The 16795-nt window shown below is 38.6% G+C and overlaps 1 protein-coding gene across 2 annotated transcripts in view; it reads right to left on the bottom strand.

Moving 5' to 3' along the window:
• Positions 1 to 1832: 1832 nt before the first annotated feature.
• The window catches only part of LOC125236406 (ras-like protein family member 10B), a 71246-nt gene continuing 56283 nt past the window's right edge, over positions 1833 to 16795 (bottom strand). For both annotated transcript variants that reach the window (XM_048143197.1, XM_048143196.1), the window contains exons 2-3: positions 13895 to 14040; positions 1833 to 2977 (exon numbers count right to left, since the gene is read on the bottom strand). In XM_048143197.1, the coding sequence (XP_047999154.1) occupies positions 2360 to 2977; positions 13895 to 14040 (764 nt within the window). In that variant the 3' untranslated portion in view covers positions 1833 to 2359. The remainder of the gene's footprint in view (positions 2978 to 13894; positions 14041 to 16795) is intronic.

Genomic DNA, 16795 nt, shown 5'->3' with positions numbered 1-16795 from the left:
ATAACTTTTAGAGGAAGCACGAAGAAGAAGCACAACACGGAGTAAGCGAAAGAAATGAGCAAATTTTTAAGACGATACAGGAGGGGTCAATTCTCCATACAAACGCTCTCGACTATTTCCTCCCTGATTTTTAAAGATAGAGCACTGATTTTTTCAACACAGATTATTATTGTATTTCCAGTGTGCGTAGCATGCACAAACACTCACGATAATATCTCTTTCGTAGCTATCTATCTCTTTTTTTTTTATGGGATAGGAGGCAAACGAGCAGACAGGTCGCCTGATGGTAAGCGATCACCGCCGCCCATGGACACCCGAAACACCAGAGGTGTTGGAGGTGCGTTGCCGGCCTTTAAGATGGGTGTACGCTCTTTTCTTGAAGATTTGAAGGTCTTATCGGTCCGGAAATACCGCAGGCGACAATTCATTCCACAGTTTAGCTGTGCGGGGCAGGAAGTTTCTGGAGAAACGCACAGTTGAGGACTGCCAGCCATCTAAATGATGACGCTCTGATGATGAATGATGATCTCTATCGCTTTTGAATCTGAATCCTTAAATCTCTTCATTTTATCTATTTTTCTATTTTAAATCTGAAGAATGAAGAAAATTTTTTACTCTAAAACTCAAATCTCCGATGTAGGCATTAAAATGGGAAAAAACTAAATCTGAAGAATGATACTCTAAAAGAGAATAAAATAATTTTAGAAGGAATGCACCAGTGCGTGACATATAGTGAAGATTAGCTTACACAGCTCCGCACAGAATTTCCACTACCTTGGGGCCATTTCTCAAAACTGAAAGTTACAAGTTACAAGCGGAAGTCTCTTTCCAACTTGTCATATTAGACATTGACAACCACTTGTAAATTGTAACTTGTAGCTTCGAGAAATGGGCCTCTTGGCGCGTAGTACTTTACCCATGAATTTTATGCGGTTACCAAAGTGCTATAAGTATAAATAAATTCGTTCTACAGTCAGGACTTCATTTGTGGTCAGTATATTTACTTATTTCGACGCATTTGACTTCAGTTGAATGTTGATGACTATTTAAAACAATATTGGACTAGGTTAATACATTTCTATGTTTTTAAAAGGTATATTATTCTGTTATGGTAAGGTTCCGATGTATGAATAGTTAATACTTAATTATTTTTACTTTACGTAGATAACATTCTTATCTATAGGTACTTTATACTTGATAGTTTAGAGTAGGTACAAAAGTACAAAAAGTACCCTGGAAAGAAAGTTCTAAATTAATATTGAAATTTCATTAGTCAATAATTTTAAAAAGTACAATTTGTTTCGTTAAAGCAGAACTTCATTAAAAGTAACTAAACACATCCGATTCTTCAAAATGAAGTCTTGAAGATAGACTAAATATAAGTTCTTGCAGATCATTTGCGGAATTTATACCGTTATTACAATTTTAATCTTAAGAGTTTCATTTTTTTTCTTTGAGTAAGGGCCGGTTGCATCAAACCGTCTGTCACAGTTAAAGCGTTCGTTAAATTTTATTGTATGGGAAGTTCCATAGACGTCTGCTACGTGACGATGATGTGTCTGTCTGTGATGATGTGAATGTGGTTGATGCAACTGGCCCTAAGTATGGTGGAATATGTATTTAATTGTTATCATAGATTAAATATAAGAAGATCATACTATCCCATAGATGGCGCCACAAAAAAAGTCTTGTAGCTTTCGATTGTATTTGTAGATGGCGTTAAGTCACTACAGACCAGTCAGTACTTTTGACATAGATTTATGGATCGAAAGTAACACTTAACGTCAATCTACAAATAATCGATGGCAACAAGGCATTTTTTGTGGTGTAGTGTATGCGCGTTCTTAGGGGGTCGCATTTTAATGTATGGAATCGTATGATCTTCTTATATTTAATTTATGTTGTTATGATAAATTCGGAACGGATGTAAATGAAAATGGAACGATAGCTTTGGTAAATAAAAATACACGAAAAGCAAATATTCAGACTCGATTCAGAGAAAAACATGACGCGTGTCCGAACCTCAAACAAGAGAATTAATGTTAAGCTGAATCGTGTTTTCGAAAAACTGATATTTCTTACATGGAATATAACAACTACTCGGCACTACTTTGAAAAAAACTTGTATCTTCTTCTGTAAATGAAGAGAAAAATGTATTAAGTATGTATGCAATGCATATAGACTTACTACGTTTTGTCTTTGAGGAGCAGTGTGAGATATGTGATTTTTTCAAAGTAGTTAAGAACTGTATTTTAACATCGAGAACACTAATCTAGTGTGCGTTTCAAACATTGTCCAATCTCAACAAAACTTTTTCCATTCAATCTTCAAACGTTCCTTATAAGTCTTGCAATGGTGCTAAGTGACGGTGCATCTGTTTTCGGACGCGCCCCCCGCCGAGGAGTCTGGAGGGGGTTCAGAACTCCTCCCCCCACCACTCCACTCTAGAGCATCAATCATCTCCATCAACTCTTTAAACACAGCTATAACCCTCCAGTTATATTTAGCGGAACACTCCACGTAACCACACTTCCAATGCTTGCGAACAAGATTGACGATATTCCTTCGTTTTTCTCTTGAATCTCCGCAAGCGCTTTCAGCTATGGCTAGCTGTTGTAGACCGCTTGCGGCTGACGGCGTGTTACTGCAAAGCAAGTCTTGCTTGTTTCCAACGACGAGGACGGGAACATTCCTCATGTCTCTGCTCTCGACCATTTGGTCTCTGAGCGTGCGGATGTACTGGAATGTCTCGACGTTTGACAAATCGAATACCAGGATATACGCAGTGGCGTTCCTTAGTCCGTAGAAACGGTAGTGTGCCCACTCGTAGTACGAGTTGATGGGGAAGTAAGGGATGACTGGCACGTCAGTGATTTTAACTTCGTAGAGGTGCTCATTTATGATCACCGAAGGATAGAATGTGTGTTTTCTGTCCGTCGGTATGTACTCCTCGGAGAAATCGCTCCACACGAATTGCTGGAAAGAAAAAGAATTGTTAAACAAACATGTCAAATAACTTGATAAACAGAAAGAAGATAACAAGATAAGATTCCTAAGTATCTACATTTGTAATTTTTTTTATATTTTGATATTCAATGCTTATTTATGTTTTTGAAAGAACAATTTGACAATACAGTTGATATCGCGCTGCCCATGTTTTAAACACAAAGCCAGTTTAAAATATGGGCAGGCAAAAAAACGACCAGCGCTAGCGGCTAAAACAGACGCCATTTGCAGTTTTTAGGGTTCCGTAGTCAACTAGGAACCCTTATAGTTTCGCCATGTCTGTCTGTCCGTCCGTCCGTCCGCGGATAATCTCTGTAACCGTTAGCACTAGAAAGTTGAATTTTGGTACCAATATGTATATCAATCACGCCAGCAAAGTGCTAAAATAAAAAATGGAAAAAAATGTTTTATTAGGGTACCCCCCCCTACATGTAAAGTGGGGGCTGATATTTTTTTTCATTCCAACCCAAACGTGTGATATATTGTTGGATAGGTATTTAAAAATGAATAAGGGTTTACTAAGATCGTTTTTTGATAATATTAATATTTCCGGAAATAATCGCTCCTAAAGGAAAAAAAAGTGCGTCCCCCCTCTAACTTTTGAACCATATGTTTAAAAAATATGAAAAAAATCACAAAAGCAGAACTTTATAAGAACTTTCTAGGAAAATTGTTTTGAACTTGATAGGTTTAGTAGTTTTTGAGAAAAATACGGAAAACTACGGAACCCTACACTGAGCGTGGCCCGACACGCTCTTCGCCGGTTTTCGGTAATAAAATCGCCGCGAGAAGAGTTAAAATAACAGTCACACATAAAAGTAGCTTAACAAATTCTACGAAAGAGAAAATACAGTACACATATAGTCACACAATTTTGCTCGAAGCAATTTCTGGCTAAACTTATAGCGTCACAGCGCGAGCTCATGATTCATGAATAACCCCGGCGCGGCAACCGGCCGGCAACTAGATTAATATTTTTAACAAAGGACTACTTTATTATTCTATTTACTAGCCTAGCCTGTGAACGGGTTTACACAAACCAACAGTGCTCTGTGGAAAATATTGAAATAGTATTCGATTTTTGATTGAGTTTTGTATTTTTAACGAAATATAAGAGAGCACTCTCTTTAAATACAGTTTTATAAATATAAAGGTTGGTTGCGATGATTTTTCTATCTAAATAGTTAAAATATAAATATTTTCATAAATTGTAGGTGAACACAGATGTCAATAGCAACTAAAATATAATATGAAAAACTGGATTTATAGTACATTTAGAGCTGTTTTCACACTAGTGCACAAAGTAATGCTTTACTTGCTTATGTCGAAACTTTAAAGGGTCATAATTCATAATATATACTGTAAATCGCTGTACGATACACATACGGAGTGGTTATTCGTAACTCGTCTCAGTTTAAAACATTCCAATCAGTTGTGTTTTAATTTATTGCCACTCGTTTCTAGTTTCTTCTTTTCCTTATTTGTATCGTAATGTACTATTTAATGCACAAATTGAGACATATTTTTCAAGTACGAGGCGTAAAATACAAACAATCCTGAGTAATTTATACACTTTTTCTGGAAAACTTTTAATTATTTTCTAATAAACACTAAATACCTTATTCATTAACGTGCTCTAAAGTTATCAAGCCGATAAAGTTCGTTTGTCCCTTTCCGACGTATTGGTGTGATAAAAAAGGACAAGCGAACTTTATCGGCTTGATAATTTTAGACTACGTTTATGAATAAGGGTCATAGTTTATTTTACGCAGAAGGTTGGTCTGTGAGTTCCTGTTTTGCCACAATAGAATGCAATACAATATTCATAGAGAGAAACTCGCAAGGACTAACTTGGCACTGACTTAGTCCAATGAAAGGCTGGGGATTGAGCGGTATTTTAACGCTATTAAGCCGTTGGAAATGCATCGTAACACGATATCCTCCTCCGGCTTTGCAAAGCTCATTAATAAAAGGACTTTTCGCGTTCCACGAAATAAAACGGCAACGGCATATGCACGTCGCTTTCCTCAATTCCTCCATCCATATGTGTACAATCAAATAATAAAATTTCTTAAAACACAGAACCTAAAAGTTAAGGAATTTCAGACTGCTCTTCGAAGGTGGTTAGCTTCTCTCTCTTATAAGGAAACGGAGGAGGTATTGAAACCTTTCCAGTGAAACACACACACACACACACACACACACACACACACGCACACGCACACGCACACGCACACGCACACGCACACGCACACGCACACGCACACGCACACGCACACGCACACGCACAGGCACAGGCATACGCACACGCACACGCACACGCACACGCACACGCACACGCACACGCACACGCACACGCACACGCACACGCACACGCACACGCACACGCACACGCACACGCACACGCACACGCACACGCACACGCACACGCACACGCACACGCACACGCACACGCACACGCACACGCACACGCACACGCACACGCACACGCACACGCACACGCACACGCACACGCACACGCACACACACACGCACACGCACACGCACACACACACGCACACACACACACACGTATTTGTTTGCATGTATGTCAATTTCTGCATGTGATAGTTAAATTAGTTTACTATTCCCACTTATAGCCTCGTAGGGCCCAATGTACATTACAATGTACATAGTATTGCAATCTAATTTGAACCTTCCAAGAACGGAATAAAGTAAAATTTCCATTGTTACACTGATTTTTGAAACAAACGAAAATCTTACCAATTTATTTATAGAATAAGGTTCAAATTCAAAATGGGAAAACTAACTATGGTGGGCCTTACGAGGATATATTGAACTTAAACAAGAATTGTAAATACTGTGTTGTATTATTAGCACCACCTTGTTGGTAATTCTGTCTGCTCTTACTGCCTCATCTTAGTCCTCACGACACAGGCTTGACCTAGTGTGAAGACTACTGTTAAACTAAGAAACATATTGTAATGTATGTACCCAAACCCACTTATGTAAATCTTGCTTGCTCCAATTGTCAATAAAAAGAAATTGTTGTTGTTGTTGTTGTAAATACGCCCGAGATAACAACAAACCCAAATAGGTATTGTATTTTTTTGGATAAATTGTAGGTACTCGGTAAAGGAATCGGACATGGAACTCAAGTTTTGGGCAAGTTTTGTTTTACAATCGCAGTTCTGAATTCTGATATAGGCTTCAGATATGTATGCGGGTATACTCACTGTTTTATTTATTACCATGTGGTACAATGACGTTTTCCATATGGTTATGGAGAAGCCCATAAGGTTATGCCTAGGTAGGTCCACACAGAGCGAAGCACATTACGAGGCAAACGTCTATTGAAGACGCGCCTGCGCCACACGGCAGATTGCTCGGTTGAGTAAAACGCACGGTGCACTGCTTCGGTCGAGGTATCTCTACATAGCTCTTAGCACGTTCACCGCGCGAGGAAATTGCCTTGCAACGTGCCTTGATCTATATATCGATAAATATTTTAATTTCTATTTCTAAATTAACTCTCTCTATGCAATTATGACGTGCTGCTATCGTTGTCAACATTTAGGCTTCAAGACCTTACTTCTGATAAATATAGTTCATAAGTATCTATTTAAACGGTAATGATTTTAAGTTTTCTGTTACCACTAGAAACCCATTTTGCCCAGAATCTGCGCTCCCTTTTATGAGTGTCCTAACAAATGCTGTATGTCAGGTATATTGGGAGTCCGAAGTCTTCTAAATTAAGTCATAAGCACAGTAATGTTATAAACATCATATTTCTAGTTCCTTACACTTAGCTATATCTGACTTCATTATACTTTGTTTCAGTAGAGTATTACTTCGTCCAGGTGGTAATTTTGCCGATGCTTTTACGTCAAATAAAAGTTGTCCTTTTACGTCTCTGCCTTCACGGTTACGACACGTAAACTACGCCGTATATCAATATTGTTGTTGAAGGCTTATCCTTGTACCATAAACTTTGTTTGCTCCATAGTATAGGGGACGTTCGCGTTAAAGAGTAGGTATGAAATTTTGTGGCCTGAATCTGATGCTCAAATATTACATTCATGTCCCGCGCCAAAAACTCATATCTCCCTATCTCCCTAAGAACCAAATGCAGGAATGCTTAAAATAATGTCTAGCTATCTCTATCGCTCTTCCGTATTGGCGCGATAGAACCAGACTGCGTTTTGATCGGCGTCTAGCGTCAACGATTGTAATTTCAGCTAGGCCGGAAGAGTTGTTTACTACAGTTCATTACGGCTTTCTTTACGCTTCAGATCCTGCATGGTTGTATTTTTACCGCATTTCACAATATCTGTTATATTCTAACGAATATGTGTATGTGTTGTAGTCCCAAGTCACCTCAGAGCTACAAATAACATTCACGAGCTTACGCCACACCTTCCTATCTTCATCTACCCTCGTGGCCTCACTCCAACTCAACCCGGCCGCTCGTAGCTCATACGCGACGGACCGCTTCCATGACTGAACAGGGCGCCCAAGCCACGGCTTGCATTTGCGATTGTTCTAATGAGTAGGTATTAAGTAGTGTGGTAGTGACGCATGACGCGACAAATGATATAATCGACCATGCTACTACTGACCGATTCTTGTTCACAACTTGTTGATTATGCGCTTTCTCCTTGTATTGATATCAGGCTTCCAGAACATCAATCATGGGACCCGTTTAAAGCACAAATATTACAAAACTAGATCATTCAACCAAGGTACTGGTATTAGAGGCTTCTATACTGAGCATACAAGAGTATGGAGCCGAGACCTGGACGACGTATGCCAAAGTCGAACGCCGAGTCAGCTCCTTCTGTATGCGCTGCCTGCGTAAGATCTTAAGCATATCATGGCATATCAGAGAGACAAGGTCGCAAGTTCGTCGATGAGACCAGGGGACCGTTTCTCGAAAGGTACAAGCCTTGTATTACAAGTGTATTTCCATGACAGCCCATACGATTTGACAGTTCGCGCACTTGTAATACTAGGCTTGCACCTTTCGAGAAACGGGCCCTTGGTTTGTGGCACTTGTTGACAAAAGGGAAAGAAGACACCATAGCGAAACGTCGCAATCGGTTGCAAGCTTTTCTTGTCAGGTATGTGGCAAAATATGTCGCTCTCGCATAGGTCTCTTTAGTCATCAAAAGCGATGTGTCTCGGACATTGCACCATAAATCGTCTGAAATAGACGCTAAGGCCTGTAGTAGATCATTAAATTTGTTCATTTCATTTGTCATTTTGCTCGTTTGTTTTGTCTCCACTGTATCTGCTGAGTTGTGCCAATAAAGAGTATTCTATTTATCTATCTATATTAGCATCTGTAAACATAGTTTCTATTCATATTCTTGTAGCCTTATAGGTACTTGCCTCTAAATATTCCTCCAAGCATGAGATATGTTATTACACGAGCAATTTACTATATTACACACGTCGCGTCAAATTACGATTTAATATCCATTTCCATGACAAGATATATTGAGAATCGTGTTCCGCCATTTTGTGTGTATATTAAGTGAATATTAAGATATAGTATTAGTATATTAGTTGTATCTTTGACTATTGGATCTATTAAAAAAAACCGGCCAAGTGCGAGTCGGACTCGCCCACCGAGGGTTCCGTACAAACTTTCTTTCAAACTACCTAGTAAAAATAATCTCATATTTTCATATAACTCTAATGACTTGACTAGAAGACAAAAGTGCACTAATGAGTATTATAGTGTATAGCGCCATCTCCCGGTCAATTTGCTAACTAATTTGCGCGACCTGGTTTTTCAGGGATAATTCTTTATAATGTTAACCGATTTAAACAGTTTTTACTTTATTGGACAGAAGATGGCTTACGTAACATCTCGTATTAATTTTAAGTACGATATACATCCGCAAGGGTGGGTAAATTGAAAGTAAAAATCTGAAAAGTTTTTTGTGAATTAAAAAAAAAGTATTCAAAATACAACCATGATTATATTTTTTCTGTAATATATAGCATAAAACCAATGTTTACTAAAATTTTCATAATTTTTCGTTGGTAAACTTCGGAGATAAGGGGGGGGGGGGACGGTATTTTTTTTTACATTTTCCTTCAAAATTCTGTTTTTTTCCACAACAAAAAAATTATAAAAAATAGTTTATTTACGTTCAATTTAAGCTCTTTCCAACGATACCCCACTCGACCTAGTAACTTGAAATTTACAGTTTGCCCCCCTTTCATTTTGACCATTTTCTACAATTAAAATTAATATATTTTAAAAAATTATACTTTCTATTTGTAGAGGTTTACAATGTTCACAACTATTCCAAATTTCAAGTTGATAGCATTAGTAGTTCTCGAGATATTTAGAAATGTGACAGACGGACAGACAGACGGACAGAGTCGCACCATAAGGGTTCCTGTTGTACCTTTTTGGTACGGAACCCTAAAAACATCAAAGAGAAGATTACAATCAACTGTCTTAAAAAATAGCATAGAGATTAAAGTCTTTTAGCCGGACTTTTATTGCTCTTAGGCCCACTTGCACCAACCACTTAACTCAGGGTTACTGGGCTGTCATCTGTCAACTTACATATAGAATGGTGGGTTAACTCTCCATTTTTGTTGGTGCCAGTGGCCCTTATTTGAATATGAATGGGATCGATTAGCACAAAAAAAGGGAACACATCCTTTTTTTGCGTAACAGCAGCAGCACGGGATTTAGTAGCTAATACTCAAACAGTCCCATTATCAAAAAACATCCTGTATACGGGTTCCATTTTAAAAAGGGTTAATATTAACATTTGATAATACTATTGAGAGTTACGTGCTATCTATGTAAAATAATAGATCTGTCAATCTGTACTATTCAAGTCCCTGTAAGTAAGTACAGCAATAATTGGGTAAAACTTCCTTCTTTAACGATATTATCCTTAATTTTACGCCAAAGAATGCCTCCGAAACGGAGCGATTCTCCCATTTCGTTTCACAATGGAGGAAAAGGTCGACCCTGATGTTTGATCGATGGCACTCATAAGTCATTTCCTCTCAACTCAACTTATATAAAGGGGGTCGTAAACTCTGCTCCTAATCTCAAGAATATACGGATATACACTCGCGATCAAAAAAATCGACTCAAACGAATTTTTTATTTCATCGTTTAATATCTCCGGAACCAATCATGAGACCAAAAAAGTAACTGTACCATTTTAGAGCTTACAGTGTAAGCTTTCGATACGAGCATGATTTTTAGGCGAAAAATTACAGTTCATGAAAAACAAGCGATCATACCAAGGAGGTGTAAAATTTGGGTGCAAAAATGACCTTGACAACGAAAGAAAAAAAACATTTTCATGAAAGAATTACAATTTATTTTTATCTTTAATACCTGGTGTTACCACCAAAAACCTTTTTCACACATGCCATGCGTCTCTTCATTGACCTTATCAGCTTCCTGATGGTGTCCTGGGGGCATGCTTTCCACTCTTCGACCAAAGCTTCTTTCAGGGCCAAAATTGTCTCCGGAGCGGGATCGCGAGCTCAAACCTTGCGTTTTAGGTAATCCCACAAGTGTTCGATGGGATTTAAATCGGGACTGAGAGGTGGCCACTTCAGAGTCAGGATGCCAACTGCGTCAATGGTACTCCTTTGTGACGTGGGCGGTATGACAAGGGGTATTGTCTTGCATTAAATGGAACCTCTCGTCAAAGAACCCGGCGTAGGGGACGCCGCGGTCTTGCAGGATGTCGGTGATGTACCTGTCTGCATTCAAACCACCGCCTCGACCCCCGCCATCAACAAAAACCAGCTCGGTCCGCCCCTCCATGGAAATCTCAGCCCAAATCATGACGGAATCTCCACCGTAGGCGACTGTTTCAGCGAAGCAACACTGGGCGAATCTCTCTCCAGGTCTTCGGTATACCCGTCCTCTTCTGTCGCTGCCATGGAGACACACTCTGCACTCATCGCTGAAGAGTACGCGGCTCCATTGGTCGTAGGTCCAATTTTCGTAGGTCGCCACGAATTCCTTCCGAGCGTCCCGATGTCTCTGAGTCAGTTTGGGCCCAGTAGCAGGCCTTCTTGGGGTAAGGTTGGCTTCCTTGAGTCTTCGCCGAACTGTTGGGGTGCTAACAGGCACAACCCGGTTGCGCATCAGGTGTCGCTGGATGGCAACAGCGGTACGGTGGCGATTACAAAGACTGGAGGTGTCGATGAAGCGGTCTTCTCTCTCCGTTGTGCACCGCTGACGGCCAGATCCTGGTTTCCGTTTCAAGGTTCCAAACCGACAAACCCGACGGTAAACTCTGGAGACAGCCGACTGGCTTAAATTCAGCTGCTCAGCAACAGAACGCTGCGAGAATCCTCGATTCACCAAGGCGACGACTTCGGCGGCTTCAGCTTCGGTAGTATCCATTGTTCCAAGGTGATTTCAGTGAAAGATTGCGTGAAGATGTGCACTGGTCAACTTCTGATAAGCGACTGATAAGAAATAACCGGTTACATCGGTTTTTATTGGTCTCAAGGGTGCACAACTTGTGCGTATCAAAACGATGCAAAATGCCATTTTGTACAAAAACTGTAATAACCTAAAAACTACGCAAGCGAAATCGTTGTCTTTTACTGTTTTTTGTAGCTGAATAAATTTGTAATTAAATTGCATTCAAAGTTTTATTGAAACATTTCCCGTTTTCCGGAAAAATTACCAAAAGTAAAAAATGTTGCTTGAGTCGATTTTTTTGATCGCGAGTGTATAATAGATATCAGATATTCCTTTATTTTAGAAATTCAAGATGCGAAAGCTATGTGTTTCATTCAATGTGTTATGCTTTTAAGGGTCGGTTGGAGCAAACCGTCCGTAACCCAATTTAGCATTCGCATTCTTTTTTCTTTGGGAATTTTCATAGACGGGCATTTTTAGAATTTGGATTCCTTCAAAGCGTAAGTTGTTAACAAAGAGTAACTCGCTGTCAGTTTTGTGACGACAATTAAGCATAAAATCTGTATAAAATGAATGAAATGAAATTATTTATTGCCGGAAATACATTCCATAGATTATTACTAATATTAACAAAAAAAATTACTTTTTTCACATTCTGAATGTAGATTATCGCTTAAAGTTTATGCAATTAACACAAAAACCATATTTTTATTGAAATTTCATGCTTCATTATCGTCACAAAACTGACATTGAGTTAATTGTTGTTAACAACTTACGCTAATTTTCCAAATTCTGAAAATGCCCAGACTTCTGATGCGTTTCGTTGATGTTGATGCAACCTGGCCGTATATGTTGAAAAAAAAAAAATAAAACGCGGTACTGTTCACGATTATTATAATTGCTATTGGACATGTTTAAAATCAGTCGGCGATTCTTCGTCTGACAAAATGCTTATAATATGCTTTAATTTAAGGTCTTGTCGAAATGAATTACAGCGAAACAATGATTTCTCTTGTCAAAACAAATGAGTATTTTTTTCCGGTGTCAATTTCAATTAATTATAAATCATGATGAATATTGGAAATAAATGATTTTTGCCCATTACTCCATTAACCACCTTTCTCAAAAACGCTTTACTTAAGAGAAATCAACAGCTTATTGCCGTATAAATGAAGACTATCTTCACAATATTAAATAACATATTATGGAACGTGCCATTCAATTCCTTCAGTTTTATTTCCCGGCGAGACAATAAACTTCTGATCGGAATAATTTAAGAACCCGAGCGAAGATAACCTGCAATTTTTACGACCACATTTGTAATTGAATACACATGCCAATTTCAATGTTCACTGATATAAAAATGATATTTCAGTCATGCTTTTAAACTACTAAGCACGAGAGAAATTTTGAAAAGGATTTTAAGCAGCGCAACACAGCATTAAGAAAGAAAAAATTTCTTTTGTAAACACATGTCAAGAGAAACAATAAGAACCTATCGATCTAAAGAACTTACTTTAAATACTAAACAAATTAAATCGACCAACAAAATGTTTAGCTTTTGTATTAAAAAATATATTTTTCCCCTAACTAGCTCGGAAACACGTGTTTTGTCCTTTAATACCAGCGGGTAAAAACGCATTTTATCCACTAGTGGGTAAAGTAATTTGACCTTGAATAAAGTCAAATTAACTGCTTTAAAATTGATAAAAGGAGGTGAATCTAGTAATAAAGATGATTTACCACCTGTGGAACTACTGGAAGCAGTGATAAACGCATTTTTTGCGTTGTAGTTTCCTCGCTATAGTGAGGGGAAAAGTTTTGTGTTACACTAGGGTGCAAATGTATTTTACTTCTCGTGTGTTAAAAAACTCGCAAGTTCAGGATTCTATTTTCGAACCACTCGCTTCGCTCGTGGTTCAACTGTAGAATACTTTCACTTGCTCGTTTTTCAATTCCACACTCGGCGTTACAAATACTCGTAACTATTACATTACAAACTCTAATTCTGATGTTAAGGTACGTTCGAATCGGTCTAACAGTAGCCGTCATATTAATCTACACCATCGCCAAAGGTGCTTAAACTTTTGCTTACTGCTGAACTTACTGTCCAGACGGGGATCCACTTTTGGCACCACTACTTGTTCTACTATTGATGTTTACCTGTAGTATTGCTCCATGTAGCTGTGAGCCGAGGAATGGGCAGATTTTAATACACATACTCGGAGCGCCTGAGTGGTTGCACTTACACCCCTTTGTCCAGTTCCATGCTATCTGGACTAGCTTCCACACTAGGCGCGCCTACTGTAATGACTCACCTTGCCTTAAGTAAGCTTTTGAAGCCTACTGTGCTCCACCGCAGGGTAAGTCTGCTTTCCTCGTTCCGTAGTTTACTCCTATCTATTTGGTTCTACTACTATGACCATGAATGAATGACAAGATAAAGGTCTATTTACCTGTATAATACTAGTTTTGCCCACAGCCGGGGCGCCGAGTAGGACCACTTTGATGAGGTCCAAGCTGTCTGGGCTGGGTTCCACGCTGGGCGCGCCCACTGTCATGGTGCCACCTCCACCGCGCTCCAGGTAATCGAGGTCCAACTCTGAAACAAAGAATACACAATCACAATGATGTGAAACAAAGACAAAATAAAAAAAAACATGGAAGAACGGAACGAGTCCTTCCGCACGGAAGAAGTGAAACTTCCTAACATACTTAACCTCAAAAACATTTTGTCAAGTGACCATCACGTTTTTGCGTTTAGTTACGTCCATTTTTTTACTGTTTTAAATATTATACATTGCTATTTGCTCAAATCATTTGCACTCTATCTAAATATAAAACACACGCACGGCTATTTTAGTTAATGAGTAAAATAAATTAATTATTCACGAGGCTAGACCGGATAGATGGCGCTCGAACCAAAAGTCCCATATTCCAATCATTTCGTCAAGTGACCATCACGATTTCGCGTTTAGTTATGTCTATCTAAATATAACACACGCACATTCCAACCAAACATTAAACCATTCACTGACTGAGTGAATAAGTGAATGAATGTAATGAGTGAGCGCAACGAACCTGACTGAATGTTACGCGCTATCAGTTGGAAGTCGCATTAGAAGTGTCACTTCAAAAATCAGTATCGATACTGGAATTCCTTGCAGGAGCCCACATTTCCCCAGCAAAGGTAAAGGTTCACAAGGGTGACCAGGCACTTTCCAGGCGAGCTCGCCCCATAGTAGGCCACGTCTCCGCGTCGTCCGTTAGTCTGTGGCCATGTTAAAAAAAAACTTACTTTTTTGTCAAAATAATTATTGTACAAAAGAGTAAGTTAAGTATTATAATCAAATTAAATTTAATACGCTATGTCTGTATTAAATACTTTGTATACAATAGACTTATATTGACCAGGATATTGACCGATATTACCTTTTTGATTTTTGTCGAGCTCCCGATATTTCGACGCAGTTGCATGCATCATGATCACGGAAAACTCTTACTTTGTATACAAGTTGACGTGGTGAAATACATGGAATATATCTATTAGTTAGTCTAAGAAATTAAAGGAATCCAGAATTTTACAGCTAATACGAATATATTGTAAATACATAAATATGAATAGAAGGTTAGATATATAGCTATAATAAATAAAGTTCATTTTGATGCTGCGGGGAACGGCAACATGCAAAACCTTTTAAGCGTCTTCGACGTACAAAGATTTTAAATCGTCGCTCTGGCATCCGGTGTTTCATAAATTTATTTAACTATAAGTAAAAATATAGATCTTGAGATCATTATGATATTTTAATGAATTAGTGGTACTATAATGCTTATCGGGCTGCTTATGAACGAAGAGGAAATAATTCTTGTCGATTTATAAAAGTGGACCGATTTTCATGAAACATGTCTAAGAACACTCCCTACTAACTCAGCTTTCAAACAAAAAAACCCGGCCAAGTGCGAGTTGTACTCGCGTTGCAAGGGTTCCGTACACTACAAGAAGGGCTTAAGCGCCTCCTTTTTAGTAGGAACTTAAGTCATTTTTGCGAATAATCGATATTTTCAACAAAACGAAACAGAAATGAGTTCATATGTAATATTCAAATGCGCTCACACAATTTCAAAAGATTTGGTAACTCCTTGCAGCGGTCATCATCGGCCTTCAAGTCTCTAACAGACTATTCAAGCAGTGTCAGGTAGGGCAACAACGTTTTTCGGGGCTGTGTAAGCCAATACGGGAGCGGCAAACACGACCACAATTCTGGCAGGTGTAGTGTGCCCGTGGCGAAGAGGTATCGCGCTGATAACGCTTGGCTCGCTTACTTGCGAGTGACGCAAACCAAGCATTGTCGTGGATTGTAAGCGGTAGTTGCAGTGAAATTCGTAATTTGAGTTTTTTCTTTTAAGTCCGACTTACGCTTTACTGTATGTAGATTTCTAATAGGTTTTCCTGTAATCTATAGATTAGAAACTATCTCGTGTATTTTTTTGAAAATTTTGCGCTACTAACCGCGGAGATAAGGTGGGGGGTCCTTTTTTTCCTCTGTCCGTCCGTCCGTCCGTCCGTCCGCGGATAATCTCAGTAACCGTTAGCACTAGAAAGGTGAAATTTGGTACCAATATCTATATCAAACACGCCAACAAAGTGCAAAAATGAAAAATGGAAAAAAATGTTTTATTAGGGTACCCCCCCCTACATGTAAAGTGGGGGCTGATATTTTTTTTCATTCCAACCCCAACGTGTGATATATTGTTGGATAGGTATTTAAAAATGAATAAGGGTTTACTAAGATCGTTTTTTGATAGTATGAATATTTTCGGAAATAATCGCTCCTAAAGGAAAAAAAAAGTGCGTCCCCCCCCTCTAACTTTTGAACCATATGTTTAAAAAATATGAAAAAAATCACAAAAGTAGAATTTTACAAAGGATTTCTAGGAAAATTGTTTTGAACTTGATAGGTTCAGTAGTTTTTGAGAAAAATACGGAAAACTACAGAACCCTACACTGAGCGTGGCCCGATACGCTCTTGGCCGGTTTTTTATTCAATAGTTTACTACATGTATGAGAGAGAAAGTATAACAATATACTTGTTAGAGTAAGACAGATTTAGTTTTGTGAATTCCAACAAAAAACACTCCAGCTTTCGGTCATGTTTTAATTTATCGCCACTCGCTTCGACAAAAATATCAACGTAAATAAATATTTATACAATCAAGCACTAGTTTTCAACTCACAATTTCGTTAGCAATCAAGCAAAAAAGGGCTGAATAACTCAGATAATTCGGTTTATAGTACATCGCATGCACTGATACTAAATTGCATTTATGAAACTCTTTGAATATTGTATTGCTAA

Source organism: Leguminivora glycinivorella, chromosome 19 (genome assembly GCF_023078275.1).
Source record: "Leguminivora glycinivorella isolate SPB_JAAS2020 chromosome 19, LegGlyc_1.1, whole genome shotgun sequence".
Lineage (NCBI taxonomy): Eukaryota > Metazoa > Arthropoda > Insecta > Lepidoptera > Tortricidae > Leguminivora > Leguminivora glycinivorella.
Note: the sequence above shows the minus strand (reverse complement) of the source record. Positions and strands in the feature narration are given on the sequence as shown.